At 38.1% G+C, this 19961-nt stretch overlaps 1 protein-coding gene across 11 annotated transcripts in view; it reads right to left on the bottom strand.

The window, feature by feature from the left end:
- R3HDM1 (R3H domain containing 1) overlaps positions 1-19961 on the bottom strand; it is a 188304-nt gene that overhangs the window by 95588 nt on the left and 72755 nt on the right. For all 11 annotated transcript variants that reach the window (XM_007129468.3, XM_028477402.1, XM_007129471.3 and 8 more), the window contains exons 2-3: positions 19182-19390; positions 17316-17526 (exon numbers count right to left, since the gene is read on the bottom strand). In XM_007129468.3, the coding sequence (XP_007129530.1) occupies positions 17316-17486 (171 nt within the window). In that variant the 5' untranslated portion in view covers positions 17487-17526; positions 19182-19390. The remainder of the gene's footprint in view (positions 1-17315; positions 17527-19181; positions 19391-19961) is intronic.

Genomic DNA, 19961 nt, shown 5'->3' with positions numbered 1-19961 from the left:
GTTCTTGAAAAGGTTCAGTGAAAGGGTAGATTAAAAAAAAAAGGCGGAGGGGTTTTGGGGAGGCTGTATATTGTCCCTACAGTAATGGTTTAGAATTTTCAATGACTTACACATGCATTAACCATCTCAGTTTTAATTCATAAGAAGACTTTGATGAAGGAAGATTAAAAAAAGAAAAATCAAAGTGGAGTAAAATTATCTCAGTGTGACTTAATATGTTCTAAGTTCCTGCTGTAAGCCAGACTCTGTGCCAGGCACTAGGCCTATAAAGATGAATAAGACACAACTGTTGGTCTCAAGAGCCTTATAGTCCAGTATCAGAGTTACGAAATAGTCAAACAGAACCCAAGATCTTTAGAATCTTAGTCCTGTGTACTTTATATCACACACCTATAAAAAATCTTGTTGTGAGTCAAATACTACTTGTGAGAGAGAGAATTCTAACGGTGGCCTCCTAACAGTCCCCTTCTCTGGTAATTTAGTTGAACTCCAATCTAAAGAATGTTGTGAAGGGATTCTGCAGATGTAATTAAAGTCCCAAATCAGCTGATCTTAACATACAGATAATTCAGCTGGGTCTGACCCAATCAAGTGAGACCTTTAAAAGCTGAGAGCATTCTTCTGTTGGGAGTGGGGCAGCAGATCAGATTCAAAGGGTGAGAAGGACCTGACACTGCACAGCTGGCTTTGAAGATGGAGGGGACAGATGAAGAGGCCTACAGGCAGCCTCCAGGGGCACAGAGTGGCCCTTGGCCAACAGTCAGCCAGGAAACACGGACCTCAGACCTCCAGCTGCAAAACACTGAGATGCCGTTGTCGGAATGAGCGTGAAGACAAATTCTTCCCCAGAGTATTCAGATAAGGGCCCAGCCTGGCCAACCCCTTGGATTTCAGCCTTGAGAAACCCTAAACAGAACTCAGCTGAGCTCAACCTAACTTCTAATCTACATAACTGTGAGCTGATAACTGGGCATTGTTTTTTTTTTTTTACAAACTGGGCATTGTTTTAAGCCTCTAAGTTTGTGGTAATATGCGATGCAGCAACAGAAAACGAATACACTGCTATGTAAGTAAACTATAAACTGCCAAAGTGGCATTATTCAACAAAAATCACTTATTTCATTTCAAATAGCAAAGAACCTAAATTACATAATAAATACCAAAAAATCTACCATATACACATGCACACACAACAACAAAGCAGAGAAAACAAGTTTGGCATTAAATAAGAATAAATTATTTTTTAAATGAATTTAATTATTTAAAGCATGCCTTTCACTTTTGTAGCCCCATTTTTTTCCTTTAATTTTTGACCCTGGATTAAGCAGGTTACATATATTTAGATTTTAGCCTAGCCCAAGCCAAGTCTCCTTCTCAAATTTTTTTTTTTTTTTTTTCGGTACGCGGGCCTCTCACTGTTGTGGGCTCTCCCGTTGCAGAACACAGGCTCCGGACACGCAGGCTCAGCAGCCATGGCTCACGGGCCCCGCAGCTCTGCGGCATGTGGGATCTTCCCGGACCGGGGCACGAACCCGTGTCCCCTGCATCGGCAGGCAGACTCTCAACCACTGCGCCACCAGGGAAGCCCCATCTTAACCATTTTTAAGTGTGCGGTTCAGAAGTATTAAATACATTCATAATGTTGTGTCACCATCAGCACAATCCATAGCCGTAACTCTTTTCATCTCATAAAACTGAAACTCTGTACCCATTAAACATAACTCCCCATCTCCTCTCATTCCAAGCTCTGGCAACTACCATGCTACTGTCTCTATGATTTTGATTACTCTAGGTATCTAATGTAAGTGGAATTATATAGTATTTGTCTTTTAGTGACTGGCTTATTTCACTCAGCCTAATGACCTCAAGGTCATTGTAGCATATTATATAATTTGCTTGTAGCAAATTATCCGTGTTGTAGCATATTACATAATTTCCTTCCTTTTTAAGGCTGAATGTTATTCCATTGTGTGTATATTCCACATTTTGCTTATCTATTCATCTCAAGATGAATGCATTTGGCTTGACTCCATGTTTTAACTATTGTGATTAATGCTGCTATGAACATGGGTGTACAAATATCTCTTCAAGATCCTGCTTTCAATTATTTTGGTATATATCTAGAAGTGTAATTGCTGGATCACACAGTAATTCTATTTTTAACTTTCTGAGGAACGCCATACTGTTTTTCATAGTGTCTGTACCATTTTAAATTCCCACCAACAGCGTACAAGAGTTCCAATTTCTCCACATCCTTGTCAATACTTGTGTTCTGCTTTTTGATAGTAGCCATCCTAATGGTGTGAGGTAGTATCTCGTTGTTGTTTTGATTTGCTTTTCCATCGTGATTAGTGATGTTAAGTATCTTTTCATGTACTTATTGGCAACTTGTATATCTTCTTTGGAAAAGTTTCTATTCAAGTCCTTTGCCCGTTTCTGAATCGAGTTGTTTGTTTTGTTGTGTTTTAGGAGTTTTCTATATATTCTGGTTATTAATCTCTTATTAGATATATGGTTTGCAAATATTTTCTCCTAATCTATGGGTTGCTTTTTTACTCTGTTGATAGTCTTTTGCTATACAAAATTTTAAAATTCTCATTAAGTCCAATTTTCCTATTTTTTCTTTTGTTACCTGTGCCTCTGGTGTCATATCCAAATAAATCACTGCCAAACCCAATGTTGTAAAGCTTTTGTCCTATGTTTTCTCCTCCCTCCTTTTTTACAGATTGTGATTTTTATTCAATTTGGTATTCCAATTAGAGTAAGAGCAATGAGAATTATGCTTTATAAATACTAAATTATTACTACATTATCGTGATATGGCTTTACACTGATTGTATACAGAGAAAAAAATAACACTGGAGTTAAGGCAATAACCACAGGTGCAAACCAAATATATTACCCTGACATAGTCTTTAGTAAAAAGCTTTTTTGCTTAGGTGATGACTGATATTGTTGTATGTGGGTCAGTCACTATTTTGGAGGATAAGCTTTGAATGGCTTCATTAAAAAAAAAAATCCCTCCTACTGGTCCACAATGGTCAGAAGAAGCCTTTGGTAATCTCCACTCGTGTCACTTGGAATTACTGAGCCCAGGGTCTTCTGATATATCTGATTGAACATCTGTTTTATTTGTACATGATCAATCTCACTCGGAGGGACCACAATCCTGACCAGGGTGAAGTCATCTGTGTCAGCACCTTCCACAGAACAGCACAGCTTCTCAGCAAAGAGAGTTGGGCGGCTCCAGGCACACTGCAAGATGGTCTTCAGGGACTTCCCTGGCAGTCCAGTGGTTAAGACCCCGCGCTTCCAATGCAGGGGGCGTGGGTTCGAACCCTGGGTGGGGAACTAGGATCCTGCATACCACGCGGCGCTTTTTGACATTTCTGGAAAACTCACAGCTAATATACTGCTTAATAAATCTCAATTAGCCATACTGGAATAAGTCTCCAAGGTAGCTTTCAGTTAAGGAAAGTTTCTTGTGGAATGAATGAAGATAAAGCAAGATTCGCGTGTCCCCAGTCTCCCCTCGCCAGGCTGGTAAAGAAACTGAGTATCTTCCTGAGCCAACTGGTGATTTATCTGTGTGTGTGTGTGTGTGTGTGTGCGCGCGCACGCACATGCATGCACCACTTTACTTCACCCTTTCAAACCCATCCATCTTGAGATCAACCTGGCTGTCTTATTTGGCTCCCATCAGCCAAGTCTCACAAATTAAAAAGCAAGTCCTAGTTCCAAACAGGGTTGCCCCTTAAGAGTGTCCTCACTTCAGCAAATGTTGTAACTTCTACAAGACTCAATAAAGTTTGAGTTCACTGTAAAATGCACTGAAACACCGATGCTGCTTTTAGGGTAGCTGGGCCCAAACAAGGTTGGCAAAGATCACGACTGAGGCAGCATGGTGCTCTAGAAAAAGTACACAAAGGAAGAAGGCTAGAGTTGAGTACTGGCTATACCACTGGATCTCCAGGTGACGTCGGCAATTCATTAGAGTAGGTCTCTGGAAAACAGAAGGTTTGCTCAGATCAACTTTGAGTTGTGGCTCTCTGCGTTCTATGAATCTAACATGAAATGGTTGGCCATAACCTTGAGCTCCTCTTGCCGATTCCGGATCTTTTTTGCAAGAAATGTTATCAGAGGGCATCTTTCCTCTGGGTATTCTTCCTCAGGTTCATGAAGGATGGTGGTGGTAATGATACCTTCCACAGATGTCCAGAGTTTTCAAATGGAAACCCACCTACCCTGAGCCCAATGATAAACAGTCTTGCCTCAGACCTCAGCATTGACTCTTTTCTTGGAAATACCACATTCTCTCTCTGGAAAAAGTGAACTGTTCCAGTAACTTTCTTCCCGCTGTCTGCGAGGACAAGATCAGCATGTCACTGCTCTGGGATGTATGTTTCTGTTGTATACATCACAGGGGGCCTGTGATCCTGGAAGATGCCAAGGGGCACTAATCATTTGATTAGAGTAGCTTCCACAGCTTAACAGCTGTTTTCAGTGTTGTTCAAAGTTCTGCCCACAGACCTGTCAACGGGCAACACCTGGGAGCTTGCTGAGATGCAGAATCTTGGCAGTCTCACCCCACACCTTCTTCAATTTCTTTTGTGGTTTTACAGTCTTCATCCTTTGCCTCCTTAAAGGTGTTGAATTTAAATGGGTCTGGCATCTCTGGCTCTGTGGCCCCTTCCCTCTTGGGTGTGCAGTTTATAGCAGGCATCCCTGGGCAATGGGGTGTCTTGGAGGTGGGGCTGGGACTGAGAAAGCTCCCTTGGCTGGCCCCTTTGGTGTCCTAACTAAGAAATAATCACCAAAACCAAAGTCATAAAGCTTTCCCTCAATGTTTTCTTCTAAGAGTTTTAGAGTTTTATAGCTCTTAGGTCTTTGATCCATTTTGTGTTAATTTTTGTTTATGGTCTTAGGTAAGAGTCCAACTTCATTCTTTTGCATGTGGCTATCTAGTTTTCCCAGCACCATTTTTGAAAAGACTGTCCTTTCTCCATGGACTTGACACCCTTGTCAAAAATCGTTTGATCATATATGCAAGGACTTATTCCTGGGCTCTCTATTCTATTCCACTGGCCTATGTGTCTGTCTTTATGCCAGCACCACATTGTTTTAATTACTGTAGCTTTGCAGTAAGTTTTGAAGTCATGAAGTGTGACTCTTCCAGTTTTGTTCTTTTTCAAGACTGTTTTGACTATTCCGGGTCCTTGAGGTTCCATATGAATTTCAGGATGGGGTTTTCTACTTCTGCAAAAATGACATTTGGGTTTTGATAGGATAAAATTACATTGAATTTGTACATCACTTTGGGTAGTATTGACATTTTAACAATATTAAGTTTTCCAATCCATGAACATAAATGTGTTTTAATTCAGTTATGTCATCTGTAATTTCTTTCAGCAATGCTTTGTAGTTTTCATAGTACAAGACTTTCACCTCCTTGATTAAGTTAATTTTTAAGTATTTTATTTTTTAATGCTATTGTAGATGAAATTGCTTTTTTAATTTCCTTTTCAGATGTTAGTGTATAGAAATGCAACTGATTTTTGTGCACTGACTTTGTGTCCTGCTACTTTACTTGAATTCATTTATTAGTTCTAACAGGTTTTTTTTTAATTTTGTTTTTGAACGTGTGGAATCTTTAGGGTTTTGTTTTTTTTTTTAACTTTTTTACATTGGAGTGTAGTTGATTAACAATGTTGTGTTAGCTTCAGGTGTTAGGGTTTTATACATATACGATCATGTCATTTTCAGAGATAATTTTACTTCTTCCTTTCCAATTTGGATGGCTTTTATTTCTTTTTCTTGTATAATTGCTTGTTAGAATTGCCAGTACCATGTTAAATAGAGATGGTAAAAGCGGGCACCCTTACCTTGTTCTTAATCTTAGAGGAAAAGCTTTCAGTGTTTCACCATTGAGCATGAAGCTCAATGTGGGTTTTTCATATATGGATTTTATTGTGTTGATGTAGTTTCCTTCTATTCCTAGTTTTATGAGTGTAAAACCAAAAAATCTTAATAGGTTGTTGCATTCAATTATGATGATCAGGTTACCTCCCCCCAACCCCCGCGCCCCGCCTTCATTCAGTTAATATGGTATACTGCACTGGTTGATTTTCATATGCTTAATCATCCTTGGAACCCACTTGGCCATGGTGTGTAATTCTTTTAATGTGCTGCTGAATTCAGTTGGCTAGTATTTTGTTGAAGATTTTTGCATCAATGTTTATAAGTGATAGTGGTCTGTAGTTTTTTCTTGAAGTGTCTTTGTCTGGCTTTGGTATCAGGGTAATGCTGTACACATAGAAAAATAAGTTACAAAGTATTCCCTGCTCTATAACTTTTTGGTAAAAGTTTGGGAACTATTGGTGTTAGTTCTTCTTCAAATACTTGGTAGAATTCCTCAGATCTAGGGCTCTTCTCTGTCAGGAGATTTTGATTTTTTTTTTTTTTTTTTTTTTTTTTGCGGTACGCAGGCCTCTCCCTGTTGTGGCCTCCCCCGTTGCGGGGCACAGGCTCTGGACGCGCAGGCTCAGTGGACATGGCTCACGGGCCCAGCCGCTCCGCAGCATGGGGGATCTTCCCGGACCGGGGCACGAACCCGTGTCCCTTGCATCGGCAGGCGGACTCTCAACCACTGCACCACCAGGGAAGCCCCTGGTTCTCTCCTTTTTTCTGGATTCGTCTAGCTAAAGGCTTGTCAATTTTGTTGACCTTTTTGAAGAACCAACTTTTGGTTTCACTAATTTATCTCTATAGTTTTCTTTTCACTTTTAACAGAATTTCATTCATCGTCACAATAAAAATTTAGCAGCTCCTTTAGCAGACTTTTACTACTTCAGAAAGATCCTAATTAAATTAGAATTTATAAGGCTTAGGGCTAAAGATGCCAATTTATAATTTACATTGTTTGACACTACAGTATAGGACAGGAATTAGGCCAATAAATGGGTTCAGAATATGAAACATCCCTAATATAATTTCAGTTTGAAACTGATATTAATACACTGTCAGAGCTACTAGCTCCTTGCTTAGAGAAAAACTGAGGTTCAATAATAAGTGGTTAAGGTGTAACATTACAATAAACACAGACTGCTTTTTAACATACTGCCCTGTAGATCAACTTCGAGGGCAAAGAAAAACAAACATAACTGATGATTTCAGTACTTTGGTCTTTTGTTTACAATAAAAGAACTTTAAACAAATTTAAAATTTATTTCAGAATATGGATCTGGAAGGATCCTCAAAACATTACCCATGTCTTAATTGCTATCCCAAACCAGAGACCTTTACGATTAATAACAAAAGAAGCAAAAATCGAAATCTATGTAGTCAACTTAATATTAAGGAATAATCTATAGGTTTTGTTTCCTAACGTTTCTTTGCTTATCATAATGGCTCTCGCTCTCTCTTTTTTTTTTTTTTTGGCTGCACCATGAAGCATGCGGGATCTTAGCTCCCCAAGCAGGGATCAAAGGGATCAAACTCATGCTACCTGCAATGGAAGCATGGAGTCCTAACCACTGGACTGCTAGGGAATTCCCCATAATGTCTCTTTTGGTCTAATATTCTCAGTAATCTTCCTTGCTATCTTTGTACTGCTAGAACGAGTTTAGATCTGTTTAAAGTTTATTATGAAAGAAAATAAAGGAAAGAAAAACAAAAGCACTGAAATCATGAACTATGAGATGTACGTATTGCTAAGAAAGAACAGAATAATCTTTATGAGTTGTACTGTGTGTTTTCATAAAACTAACTACCAATTCATATCACTCAATTAAGAGTAAATCTAACTTATTTCAAAAAGAGGATCATTTTTTATTTGTAATTATTATGAACAAAATTAATAATAGTTGACACCTTTCAACTAAGGCTCTTAATATACTTTGAAGACCTTACTAATTCTCACTACTTTTCAAGATAATGGTAATTATATATTTTTTAAATAACTTTTTTTGATGTGGACCATTTTTAAAGTCTTTATTGAATTTGTTATAATATTGCTTCTGTTTTATGTTTTGCTTTTTGGCCGGGAGGCATGTGGGATCTTAGCTCCTCAACCAGGGATGAACCACACCCCTTGCATTAGAAGGCGAAGTGTTAACTGCTGGACCACCAGGGAAGTCCCTAAAGGTAACTATTGAGAGAAGATAATGAATTGAAGTGTAAATGTCAGCTAAAGGTCAAGAATAGTAAGAACAAAAGAGGCCAGGCTGACATTTTCCACCGGAATAACAGAAAACAGCAAAGTTTTCTGAGTTGACAGAGTGGACTTTTAAAAAATATCAATAGGGCCTCTCTGGTGGCGCAGTGGTTGGGAGTCCGCCTGCCGATGCAGGCGGCGCGGGTTCGTGCCCCGGTCCGGGAGGATCCCACGTGCCAAGGAGCGGCTGGGCCCGTGAGCCATGGCCGCTGGGCCTGCGCGTCCGGAGCCGAGGCCGCAGCGGTGAGAGGCCCGTGTACCGGAAACAATAAACTGACAAACCAACCCCCATCACTAATTTGTTTATACCATTTAATGCTCTGGGCAAAAAGGCACAGGATTAAAAACCCAAAGGCTGTGGAATCTAAAATTGATACAAATGAACTTATTTACAAAACAGAAACAGACTCACAGACTTAGAAAACAAACTTATGGTTGGTTACCAAAGGGGAAAGGTGGGGGGGGGATAAATTAGGAGGTTGGGATTAACATATACACACTACTATATATAAAAGAGATAAATAACAAGGACCTACTGCACAGCACACAGAACTCTACTCAATACTCTGCAATAGCCTATATGGGAAAAGAATATGAAAAAGAATAGATATCCGTATATGTATAACTAAATCACTTTGCTGTACACCTGAAACTAAACACAACATTATAATCAACTATGCTCCAACAACAACAACAAAAAAAATCCAAAGGCACAGGATTAAACATCTAAGGTAAAGTCCCTGGAGAAAGTCAAGGACTCTGGTTTATAGTTACCCCATATATTAAATGAAGATAAAGGATCTTACCATCCACCATCCTAACGATGATATATGTGAAAGTTATTGGAGGAAGTAAAAATATTATGTAAAAGCATTCTACATCTGCAAGATGTGGGGAACATCTTCTTTATACATGTCATAATAAAGCACTGTGAAAAGCAAATGTGCTAGCTATCGTGTATGTATGACCCAGGTTCAATAGAAAGAGCACCAAATCCTAGAAATAATTAGAAAAGTAAAATGTACTATGGGAAGTCAATTTTAAGTTTTAAAAGTTGAACTCATTAAATACTTTTAAAAGACAAAAGTACAGTATACAGATAGGGAACTTAACACAAAGAAAAAGTACTGTATTGAAAATTTGAGGAGCTTATGTCAAGAAATAAATTTTACTTTTTTTTAATTACTAAAGAAAAAAATCTTACGTTGCATGACAATAAAGGGATCAATCTGAGGAACCATATAGTTGTGCTATTGCTAATAAATAATTAGTAACGATTACGATGATTATTACAAATATCATATTACTAACAGCATCTACCATCTGTTGGGCTTTTACTATGTAGCAGGTATATTACATACAGCCTTTTATCCTTGAGGAAAAAATAGTTAATATTTGTATGATTTTACATGGACATAATCTTACTGAACCCTTTAAACAGAAACTTCTTTACATGTTTCCTCAATTAAGGAATTTGATGCCCATTAACCTCACTGATGGAGAAGTGTGGTCTCCCCCCTGAGCTTTTCTGATAACCTTATTAGACTGTCATTGCTTTCCTGTCCCTTACTTGCCCTATCCTCCCCTTTTTAAAGAAATACATTGGAACTAACTTGGGGAATACAAGATATAAAAGTCTCATTTTAATTATCATAGGGCTTGCTATAGAAGCTGAGAATATACTAAACACCTACTTCAACTGATTCTGTGTATAGAAAATTCACTCATATGTATCAGAAGCTGTTCATGCACTCTGGCACATGAGGCCTACTTGTTAACAAAAATCAGTTCTATTATTTCCTCCATAACAAAGGTTACCAACACAATTTGGACTCGCCATCCTACTGTTCAGTAGTTTGTGGGAAAAGGGGTCAATATTTGAACTGCTCCGAAATACGTTTTGGATTGTATTTATAGGTACATGTATACAGATGAACAACCCTAGACAAAGCATTTGTCAAGTACAAAGATACAATTGTAAAACCATGGGAAAGTTGAGTTTGAATCTTAGAGCATAAGATTCCTAATTTTACATTTCAAATAAATGGCAGAAATAAACACAAGTAATTTACCCTAAATTTAATGTGAAAAATCTATCTCTGAGAAAAATCAAACCACAAAGACCATATGATTAAGTTATACAAAGGAAACCAAAGCAAACACTCCCCCTGCCGCCATTTATCCCATGTTAAAGATTAGTGGTAGTCTAACAAATTAAGATTTTTCTGGATTTAGAAAGCTGACACCTCACTACCCCAAACCTTCCAAATATTTAATAATCATACAAAGTCCAACATATCACTCAAGATTTGCAACAGGAATAGTGTGTGTGTGGCAACAGAAAAATTACTAAGCAAAAACCCTTTGTACAATTATTTGGGACCATATCAACAATTGAGAACAACTCCAAAGCAATTATGTGGGAAAGTGAACTTCTTGACATTAATGCACACATACTGCTTGAATTAGTTCTAAAGCATTCTTAAGAAATTCTTATGAAAGTAATCCTAAAACTTCTCTAAAAGATTATAGTTTCAAATAAAACTGAATAAAAACCACAATTAACATTTCTGAAGAATAGTCACAGAAGCGAAATTATTTATAGAAGAAATGGTCAAGGAGCTCTATGAGACAATATCTGCTTGCAACCATTCAAGGTGATGCCTAATGTCCGCAGGCCTCTCTCCAGCTTGATGAAATTATTATTATTATTGTTATTATTATTATTTTGGTTTATGCAACTTTACTGAAGAAAAATAAATCAATTACTAGCAGAGCTATTAGTTTATCACTTATCCATTGACAACTTGCATCATTTACTCAGTGTTATATTAAACAGTGTATCAGAAGATAGATTAACTAATAGCTCCAAGCCTCCTAACAATGTAAATGAAAATTACAAAATGTGTTGAGACCCTATTTTGGAATACAAAGAGTGTCTGACTTCCAATTTCCATTCTCTGTAGAACAAGAACAGGTCATTCCTTTATTGACATGCATAAAACACATCACATTTTCCATTGTGCTGATGCTATCAATTCAGTACCAATTCTCCAGCCACATCAGTTATGAGCATAAAGTATATCATGTAACCTCAAATCTCTAACAGTGGAAGGTTTAAACAAGAATGGGTGATTCTTGAATAATGCTGCTTCCTTTGATGTGACAACTCAGCTTCCACCTTCCTCACCCCCAGATGATTCTTCAGTACATTAGAGCAGTGAGGAATGGTTTTAGTCTCATAACAAAGTTAGAGTGAAGACACAGGCCACATAATACACATGCTCCATTTTTTTAAAAAAAACTTCTGAATCTTGGGTAACTATTCTCTTGAAACTACTTTACAGTTTCTAAAAGCAGTTATTGTCCAAAGCTGGAAGAACCTAAGTATTCTCAGATGAGCATGTGAATGAATGGAGGGAGGTAAACAAAAAATAAAATGAAAAAAGATGAGGTCTGATAGGGGAGCAGCCAGATAAGAAAATCAAAAAAGGAACCGTAATTTAAAGTTTATTCCAGTTGTAATGAAGGTTATTCTAACTTTAGGGTAGCATCACATGGCATACTTCTGAGTCCATTCCCGAGATAGCCTGCTGTACTTATCTCTGTCTGTTTTATAGATCCATGCAATCTCTGGCACTAGGGGGTCATCTGGGTTTGGATCACATAGCAGTGAACAAATGGATAAAAGAACATTTTATGTAAATGTTATCCTTAACAAATAGTAGAAAATCATAAGATTTCTTTACAGTTTTATACTATAACATCCCTTCATTTAAAAATGAGTTTTTCTAAATAAAATAATAAGGGGATGGTCAGGAAATTAAGACTTGGAAATGGATGAAATGTATGCTTCCTTAGGAAAACATTTCCATTTCCCTAAGTCACTTTAAATATTACTGTGCTGAAGGAAGACAACAGGCATAAATTATATTCACAGTAGCAGACTTTCAGAATGATAGAGAGGAAAGCAGAGAATATATTGACTAATTCAAAATTCTTAATAGGGAACCTACATTAATTGGCACATACATCTAAAATTTGAGTAAAAATAATAGTTGCTATTTAAAATTAAACCTTCAGGCAGTATCTTAGAGGTACCAAAAGAAGATGAAATGCCTAGTAGTATTTTTTTTAAAAGGCATTTCATAATAGGTAACTCCCTATTAAGTTAAGAGGTAACTCTATATTAACCGGATTATTTTTTCAACAAGACACTCTATTCCCTGTTGATTCTTAAAACAGCTGACTTTATTTTACATTATGTGAAAAACAGAATAACAATTTTTTTTCTAGTTTTATATACTTCATTCCTAATTTTCATTACTTAAATCTCTTCTCTGTGTATTATTCCAACTGTAAGCCCCTTGCCAGACACCTTGCACAGAGGCATCTTGGACTTCAAAATCTCCAAGCAGAGTAAATGTACCCACATGTAGTAAATTCTTAATAAACATTTGAGTAAACAATAAATATAGCATTCAGTAGATTAACATAAAACAAATTCTCATATTCTCCTGTTCCTCCTCCCAGTACATTATAGTCACCATACTATACGGAACATGATGTCAGAGACCAGGCCCATTTTTCCTTGCTACACTATTTCCTTGCCATGGAATAGGTTTTCAGTAAGTGTTTGGGGAATGCATGAAATTCTCCTGTAGTATGAACAACTGGGCCATGATTCAAGAATGGTCGTCAAAACGTTTTTGTGCTTATTGCCAAGGGAAACATAACAGACATGGTAGGAAATGCAATACAGGCATACCTCATTTTACTGCACTTGGCAGATATTGTGTTTTTACAAACTGAAGGTCTGTGGCAACCCTGCAAGTCTATCGGCACCATTTTTCCGACAGCATTTGCTCACTTTGTCATGGTGTCACTTTTGGTAATTCTCACAACATTTCAAACTCTGTCATTATTATTTTATTTGTCATGGTGACCTGTGATCAGTGATCTTTGATGTTACTACTGTAATTGTTTGGGGGTGCATCAAACCACATCCATGTAAGACGGCAAGCTTAACCAATAAATGTGTGTGTGTTCTGACTGCTCCGCCAACCGGCCAGCCGTTCCCGTCTCTCTCCCTCTCCTCGGGCCTCCCTGTTCCCTGAGATACAATAACATTGAAATCCGGCCAGTTAATAATCCTATACTGGCATTTAAGTGTTCAAGTGAAAGGCAGAGTCGCACGTCTCTCAGTTTAATTCAAAAGCTAGAAATGATTAAGTTTAGTGAGGAAGGCATATCGAAAGCTGAGACAGACTGAAAGCTAGGGCTGCTGTGCCAAGCAATCAGCCAAGTTGTGAGCACAAGAGAAAAGTTCTTGGAGGAAAGTGCTACTCCAGTGAACACACCAACGACAGGAAAGTGAAACTGCCTTACTGCTGATATGGAGAGAGTTGTAGTGGTCTGGATAGAAAATCCAAGCAGCCACAACATTCCCTTAAGCCAAAGCCTAATTCAGAGCAAAGCTCTGACTCTCGGCAATTCTCTGAAGGTTGAGAGAGGTGAGGAAGCTGTGGAAGATTAAAGCCAACAGAGGTTGGTTCATGAGACTGAAGAAAAGAAGCCATCTCCGTAACATAAAAGTGCAAGGTGAAACAGCAAGTGTGATGTAGAAGCTGCAGCAAGTTATCCAGAAGATCTAATAGCCTTCTACTGGAAAACGATGCCATCTAGGACTTCCATAGCTACAGAGGAGAAATCAATGCCTGGCTTCAAAGTTTCAAAGGACAGGCTGATTCTCTTGTTAGGGGCTAATGCAGCTGGTGACTCTAAGTTGAAGCCAGTGCTCATTTACCATCCTGAAAATCCTAGGGCTCTTCAGAATTATACTAAACCTACCCTGGCTGTGCTCTATCAATGGAACAACAAAGCCTAGATGATAGCACATCTATTTACAACATGGTTAACTGAATATTTTAAGCCCACCGTTGAGACCTACTGCACGGAAAAAAAGATTCCTTTCAAAATATTGATACTACCACTCACTGACAATGCACCTGGTCACCCAAGAGCTCTGATGGAGATGTACAACAAGATTCATGTTGTTTTCATGCCTGCTAACACAACATCCAATCTGCAGCCCATGGATCAATGAGTAATTTCAACTTTCAAGTCTTATTACTTAAGAAATACATTTTGTAAGGCTATAGCTGCCACAGATAGTGATTCTTCTGACGGATCTGGGTAAAGTAAATTGAAAGCCTCTGGAAAGATTCACCATTCTAGGTGCCATTCAGAACACTTGTGATTCATGAGAAGAGGTCAAAATGTTAACAGTAATAGCAGTTTGGAAGAATCTGATTCCAACCCTCCTGGATGACTTTGAGGGGTTCAAGACTTCAGTGGAGGAAGTAACTGCAGATGCAGTGGAAATAGCAAAGGAACTAGAATTAGAAGTGGAGCCTGAAGACGTGAGTGAACTGCTGCAATCTTACGATAAAACTTTTAACAGACGAGGAGTTGCTTCCTGTAGGTGAGCAAAGAGTGTGGTTTCTTGAGATGGCATCTACTCCTGGTGAAGATGCTGTGAAAATTATTGAAATGACAACAAAGGATTGAGAATATCAGATAAACTTGGATGACGAAGCAGCAGCTGGGTCTGAGAGGATTTGATTCCAAATTTGAAAGAAGTTCTACTGTCGGTAAAATGTTACCAAACATCATTGCATGCTACAGAGAAATGGTTCGCGAGAGGAAGTGTAAATTGATGCAGCAAACTTCATTGTCTTATTTTAAGAAATGGCCACAGTGACCCCAACCTTTAGCAACCACCACCCTGATCAGTCAGCAGCCATCAGCGTCAAGGCAAGATGCTCCACCAGCGAAAAGATTATGCTTGCTGAAGGCTCAGATGATGGTTAGCATTTTTTTAGCAATAAAGTATTTTTAGTTAAGGTCTGAACCTTAATTAAAAGTTCACTACGAATTAATACATAATGCTATTGCACCCTTAACGGACTACATTAGAGCATAAACATAACTTTTATATATGCTGGGAAACCAAAAAATTCGTGTGACTTGCTTTATCGCGATATTTGCTTTACCGCAGTGGTCTGGAAACGAACCTGCAGTAAGTTCAACATATGCTATAATCCAAATTAATCGCTTGTTGATAAACGTGACCTGGAAGAGTGAACATTAGGTGTAGAAAAGAAACTAGAAGGAAATCTTTTACTATTTCAATCACAAATGCAATAGAATTTAAGTATTTTCTCTGATCCAATCAGGATACTGGCATTCTGCCATCACTGAGTGTACTGACTGCAGGCGTGACAATTTTTTGCAAGTGCTGTCACTAAAAGTGACTAGAAAAATTATGTTATTCCTCCAAACTTCTTAGATAATTTCCACCTTACTATACTGAATCAGTGGGGCCTAAATGCTTTTTTACTGCTGTATGAGTTGCTATCATTTTCTAACACATTTTGGCATATAATGAAGAATAAAGTTTTTGACTGAATGAAGGAATGAAATAACCTTTAAAAGAACCTTCTTAAATTATTCTACAAAATTAAGGTATAAGTTTTGGCATGTAGCCCCTCAAGGTCTTTAGGATGTAGAAAGAATGACAGAATATTTTCTCCAAAAATAGAATTCTTTATTCATAGGGTTAAACTGAAACAGAAATGTTTGGTTTCCCTGGTGGCACAGTGGTTGAGAGCCCGCCTGCCAACGTGGGGCACACAGGTTCGAGCCCTGGGCTGGGAGGATCCCACATGCCACGGAGCAACTAAGCCCATGCGCCACAACTACTGACCCTGCACTCTAGAACCTACGAGCCACAACTACTGAAGCCCGTGCTCCGCAGCAGGAGAAGCCACCACAATGAGAAGCCTGAGCACCAAAGAGAGGAGTGGTCCCCGTTCACCGCAACTAGAGAAAAGCCCGTGCGCAGCAACGAGGACCCAACGCAGCCAAAAATAAATAAATGTATTAAAAAAAAAATAAAATAAAACAGAAATGTGAGAGATAGCATTTTAAGACAACATTTTATGGTAGAGTAAAGGTCTTTCCTACTGAGAGGCAGGGTCTTATGCCTTCTCCCTTGAATCCGGGCAGGCTTTATTGACGTGTCATCAAAAGACAACAGTGGAAGTGACATTCCGAGACTTCTGTGCCTAGGTCAAAAGAAAGCCTGCAGCTTTGCTTGGCTATTGGAACATTCTTTCTGGAACTCTGAGTTGCCCATAATGAGTCTGACTACCTGGGCCTACTGTGCTGGAGGGACCACAGGTAGGTGCTCTCAGTTCCAGCTGAACCTACATTCCAGCCATTCCCACCAAGGGGCCAGATATGTGAGTGAAACAGTTGTGGACCTTCCAGGCCAGCCCACCTGCCATTTAAATATCAGCAAGGGATCTCTTTTGACGCCTTGTATGAGAGAAGATTCACTCAGCCAAGCCCTTGTTCCAAACCCTGACTCACAAATCATTATATTAAAAAACAAAATGTTGTTTTAAAATTGTGAGCTCTTTGTTTTGTGATCATCTGTTGTATAGCAATAGATAACAGGAACACTTAGAAGTGAACACTGTTGGGAGCTACTTGAAACAGTTTTTATCTATCTTGAATCTGTGGACCAACTCATCAATTTCTATCCATGCCTAGAATTAAAAGCCTTCTGAGTGGTTAGTTCTAAGTCATCATACATGTGTAGCATCAAAAGCCTCAAGTGACCTTTTTTTTCCCACCAACCTCTTTTCTCAGTCATAGTTGATCAATTGCTTCACCTAGGGTTGTTTTTGCCAATAGAACTCCTGCAGTTTCAATCTCTCTAATTCTAATCTCCTCTAATCTTAGGTTATTTTCGACTCTCACAACACGGATAGCTGCAGAATGGAACGAAAAAGTATAAAGCCACTAAAAAAACATATTGGTCACAAACAAATAAAAAGAAATATATTACATGATACAAGCAAATCAAAGAGCTAGACTCAACAAGCTAATCCAGATGACTCCAAAAAACAGCTGGTAGGCATGTCCCAAAGGGTCAACTTACCCTTTTACAGTTCTGAAAGTGAGTTTTATATGAAAAGTATAATTATATATAGAATATTTAATATTTGTAGCCAGAGGAAAAAATCCTGTTTACCTGCAAATCAATATTGTTGTCAATGCAACGTTCATTCTTCTCTGCCAAAATCTTCCCATAGTTTTCGGATTTGATAAGATTTTCAACTCCGTTTGTATCTTTCACTTCTGCCTCCAAATCCTTCATTGTTTCAGTTTCATTTTTTACAGTAACAGTATCAGACATCCTCATTAGCAAAGGTTATTTTAGAATTCTACAGGGAACTTGAAGCCTTAGCAAGCAAGAAAAAAAAATTTAATTCAGTTTGAAACATTTCTTACATTGAGTTAGTGCACAACATTGACTAAGTGCCTTCTATGTTCCAGGAATAATGTCAAATATACACGGATAGAAGCAAAATTCCTGCTTCTAAGGAACTGTAAAATACAGTTTAGTGGCAGACATATTCAAATAAAAAAAAAATCATAAAACAATGAGATAAGGGCTATAATAAGGGTATGAGGTGATTTTGATGCGCACACCACTTGTGAAAATTCCCAAGAAACATTAAGGAATAAGCCCTATTGAGATGTAAGGTAATGGTTGGAGAATTATAAATGCATATTTAGATGACATCAGAAATCTTTTTCTCTGAAGGGATATGATGAGTATTACCCTGTGAAAAAAAATTTTCCTGTCATAGCTTTCAGCTACATTTCTAAAATTTCTAATTTGTTACCTTAACCTGCAATTCCAAAAGAAAATAACTTAAAAAATAGACAGTGGGCTTCCCTGGTGGCGCAGTGGTTGAGAGTCCGCCTGCCGATGCAGGGGACACGGGTTCATGCCCTGGTCCAGGAGGATCCCACATGCCGCGGAGCGGCTGGGCCTGTGGGCCATGGCCGCTGGGCCTGCGCGTCTGGAGCCTGTGCTCCGCGACGGGAGAGGCCACAACAGTGAGAGGCCCACGTACCGCAAAAAAAAAAATAGACAGTAACATTCTATACAAAACACAGTTGTGAATCTTCACTAGTAACTGTTCAGCATTATGAATGAAGCATTGAAAACTCTCCTGACTCATGTGATTCAGGGCCAAACAACGCATATGGGCTCTATAGATCAAATATATAAGATGCCAATATATTTCATATCTTTGGTGAGTTTAAGACAACAATGGGGACTTTACACTGAATATCAAATAGGAATGTATCAGATAAAGCTATCATTTTAGGACATGTGAGAAATGTGAACCTGAACAGCAGAACTTGATGTAAACCACTTGGTTTTTTCTAGCCTTATTGAGATATAATTCATATATAACAATGTGTAAGCCTAAGGAGTACAACGTGATGATCTGATACACTTATATACTGTGAAATGATTAACACAATCCATCACCCCATATAATTAAATTTGTGTGTGTGTGTGGTGAGGACAAAGACAACTTACTTCAAAATGCATCAAAAAAAATGTAGATGAATTGATGGAGAGGTAGAGGGATGGATATAGATGGACAGATGCAGGTTAAAGCAAGTATGATAAAAGTGTTAATGATAGAATGCAGGGGTGGTTGAATGGCTGTTCACTGTAAAATTCTTTCAACTTCTCCGTATTTCTGAAAATTTCTTAATAAAATCTAGAGGGGGGTGAAAAAACCAGTAGAACTTGTCTTTCCTATATAGAAAATTCAAGAGTTCTTTTTCTGAAAGAATGTTTTGCAACTAAGTATCTAAACAGATTTCAGGAATCCATAAATAAATCTGAAAAGCTTAAAAAAAAAAAGTCTTCCTTAATTATATCCACACCAAAGTTAAGTGGTTCATTCTCAAAACAGTAAGGTTACTAAGGCAGGAAGGGGTACTTAAAGTACTCTGGCTCCTTGCTTTTTGTATATAAGATTTTGAAAGAAAAAGTGAGATGTTTTTCTCAAGTGACAAGACAGGTTACCTGATATGTTCTATGGATTTGGGATTGTGGTGTCCCACAAAAATAAAATAAAATAATCCAAGGTTCTTTCTCACAGTTGTCAGCCAGGATGTCAATTGTCTTGACCAACTTGGAATCTGGCAGGAGGAGTCCCATGTCCTTGTCACCACTGTAGATTCCTGGACTGAAATGGACTGTCTTGGATCAAATATATCATACCTTTCAATGGCCTAAAATTAAAACAAAAGAAAACATTATAACAAAATAGCCAAGGGAAATGAAACACTGCATAGTAAATTGGAAATTAAAAATATTACTGTTGGTGACTTTAGTATTTTCTTGTCCTAAACAAGAGCCAGAACACTTAATTACAACCAATTCTGACATGCATTGGTTTTGTGAGCCTGGGTAAACCATGAGGCCACCTAGAGAGTTTTGCAGTAAAAGCAGAAGGAAGAAGAAAGCAAGGGAATGTATTAAGAACCAAGTATGTGGTCTGTGTTGTAAGGGAGATATAATTTTCATTTTAAAAGGTTTTCCCAAGATCAGAACCAGGAACACTTGCCTCCAAGAACTATGATTTTTAGAGTTTTCTTCCAGAGCTACAACTCTATGGACTTAAGACAGTAATTCTGAAAAATAATCATATTCCACGTTTTTAAAAGTCCAAAAGAACAAAAGCTATGATAAGCCATTTAACATTTTCAAAGAAACGCACATTGCCTATAAAGGGTGGCGTGACTATAAAGACATCTGAAAGACTAATGCCAAAATTCTCTCAGTGTCATCTGTTTTGAAAGT

The sequence above is a fragment of the Physeter macrocephalus genome, chromosome 2 (genome assembly GCF_002837175.3).
Source record: "Physeter macrocephalus isolate SW-GA chromosome 2, ASM283717v5, whole genome shotgun sequence".
Classification (NCBI taxonomy): Eukaryota; Metazoa; Chordata; class Mammalia; order Artiodactyla; family Physeteridae; genus Physeter; species Physeter macrocephalus.
This window is presented reverse-complemented; position numbering and strand designations above follow the sequence as displayed.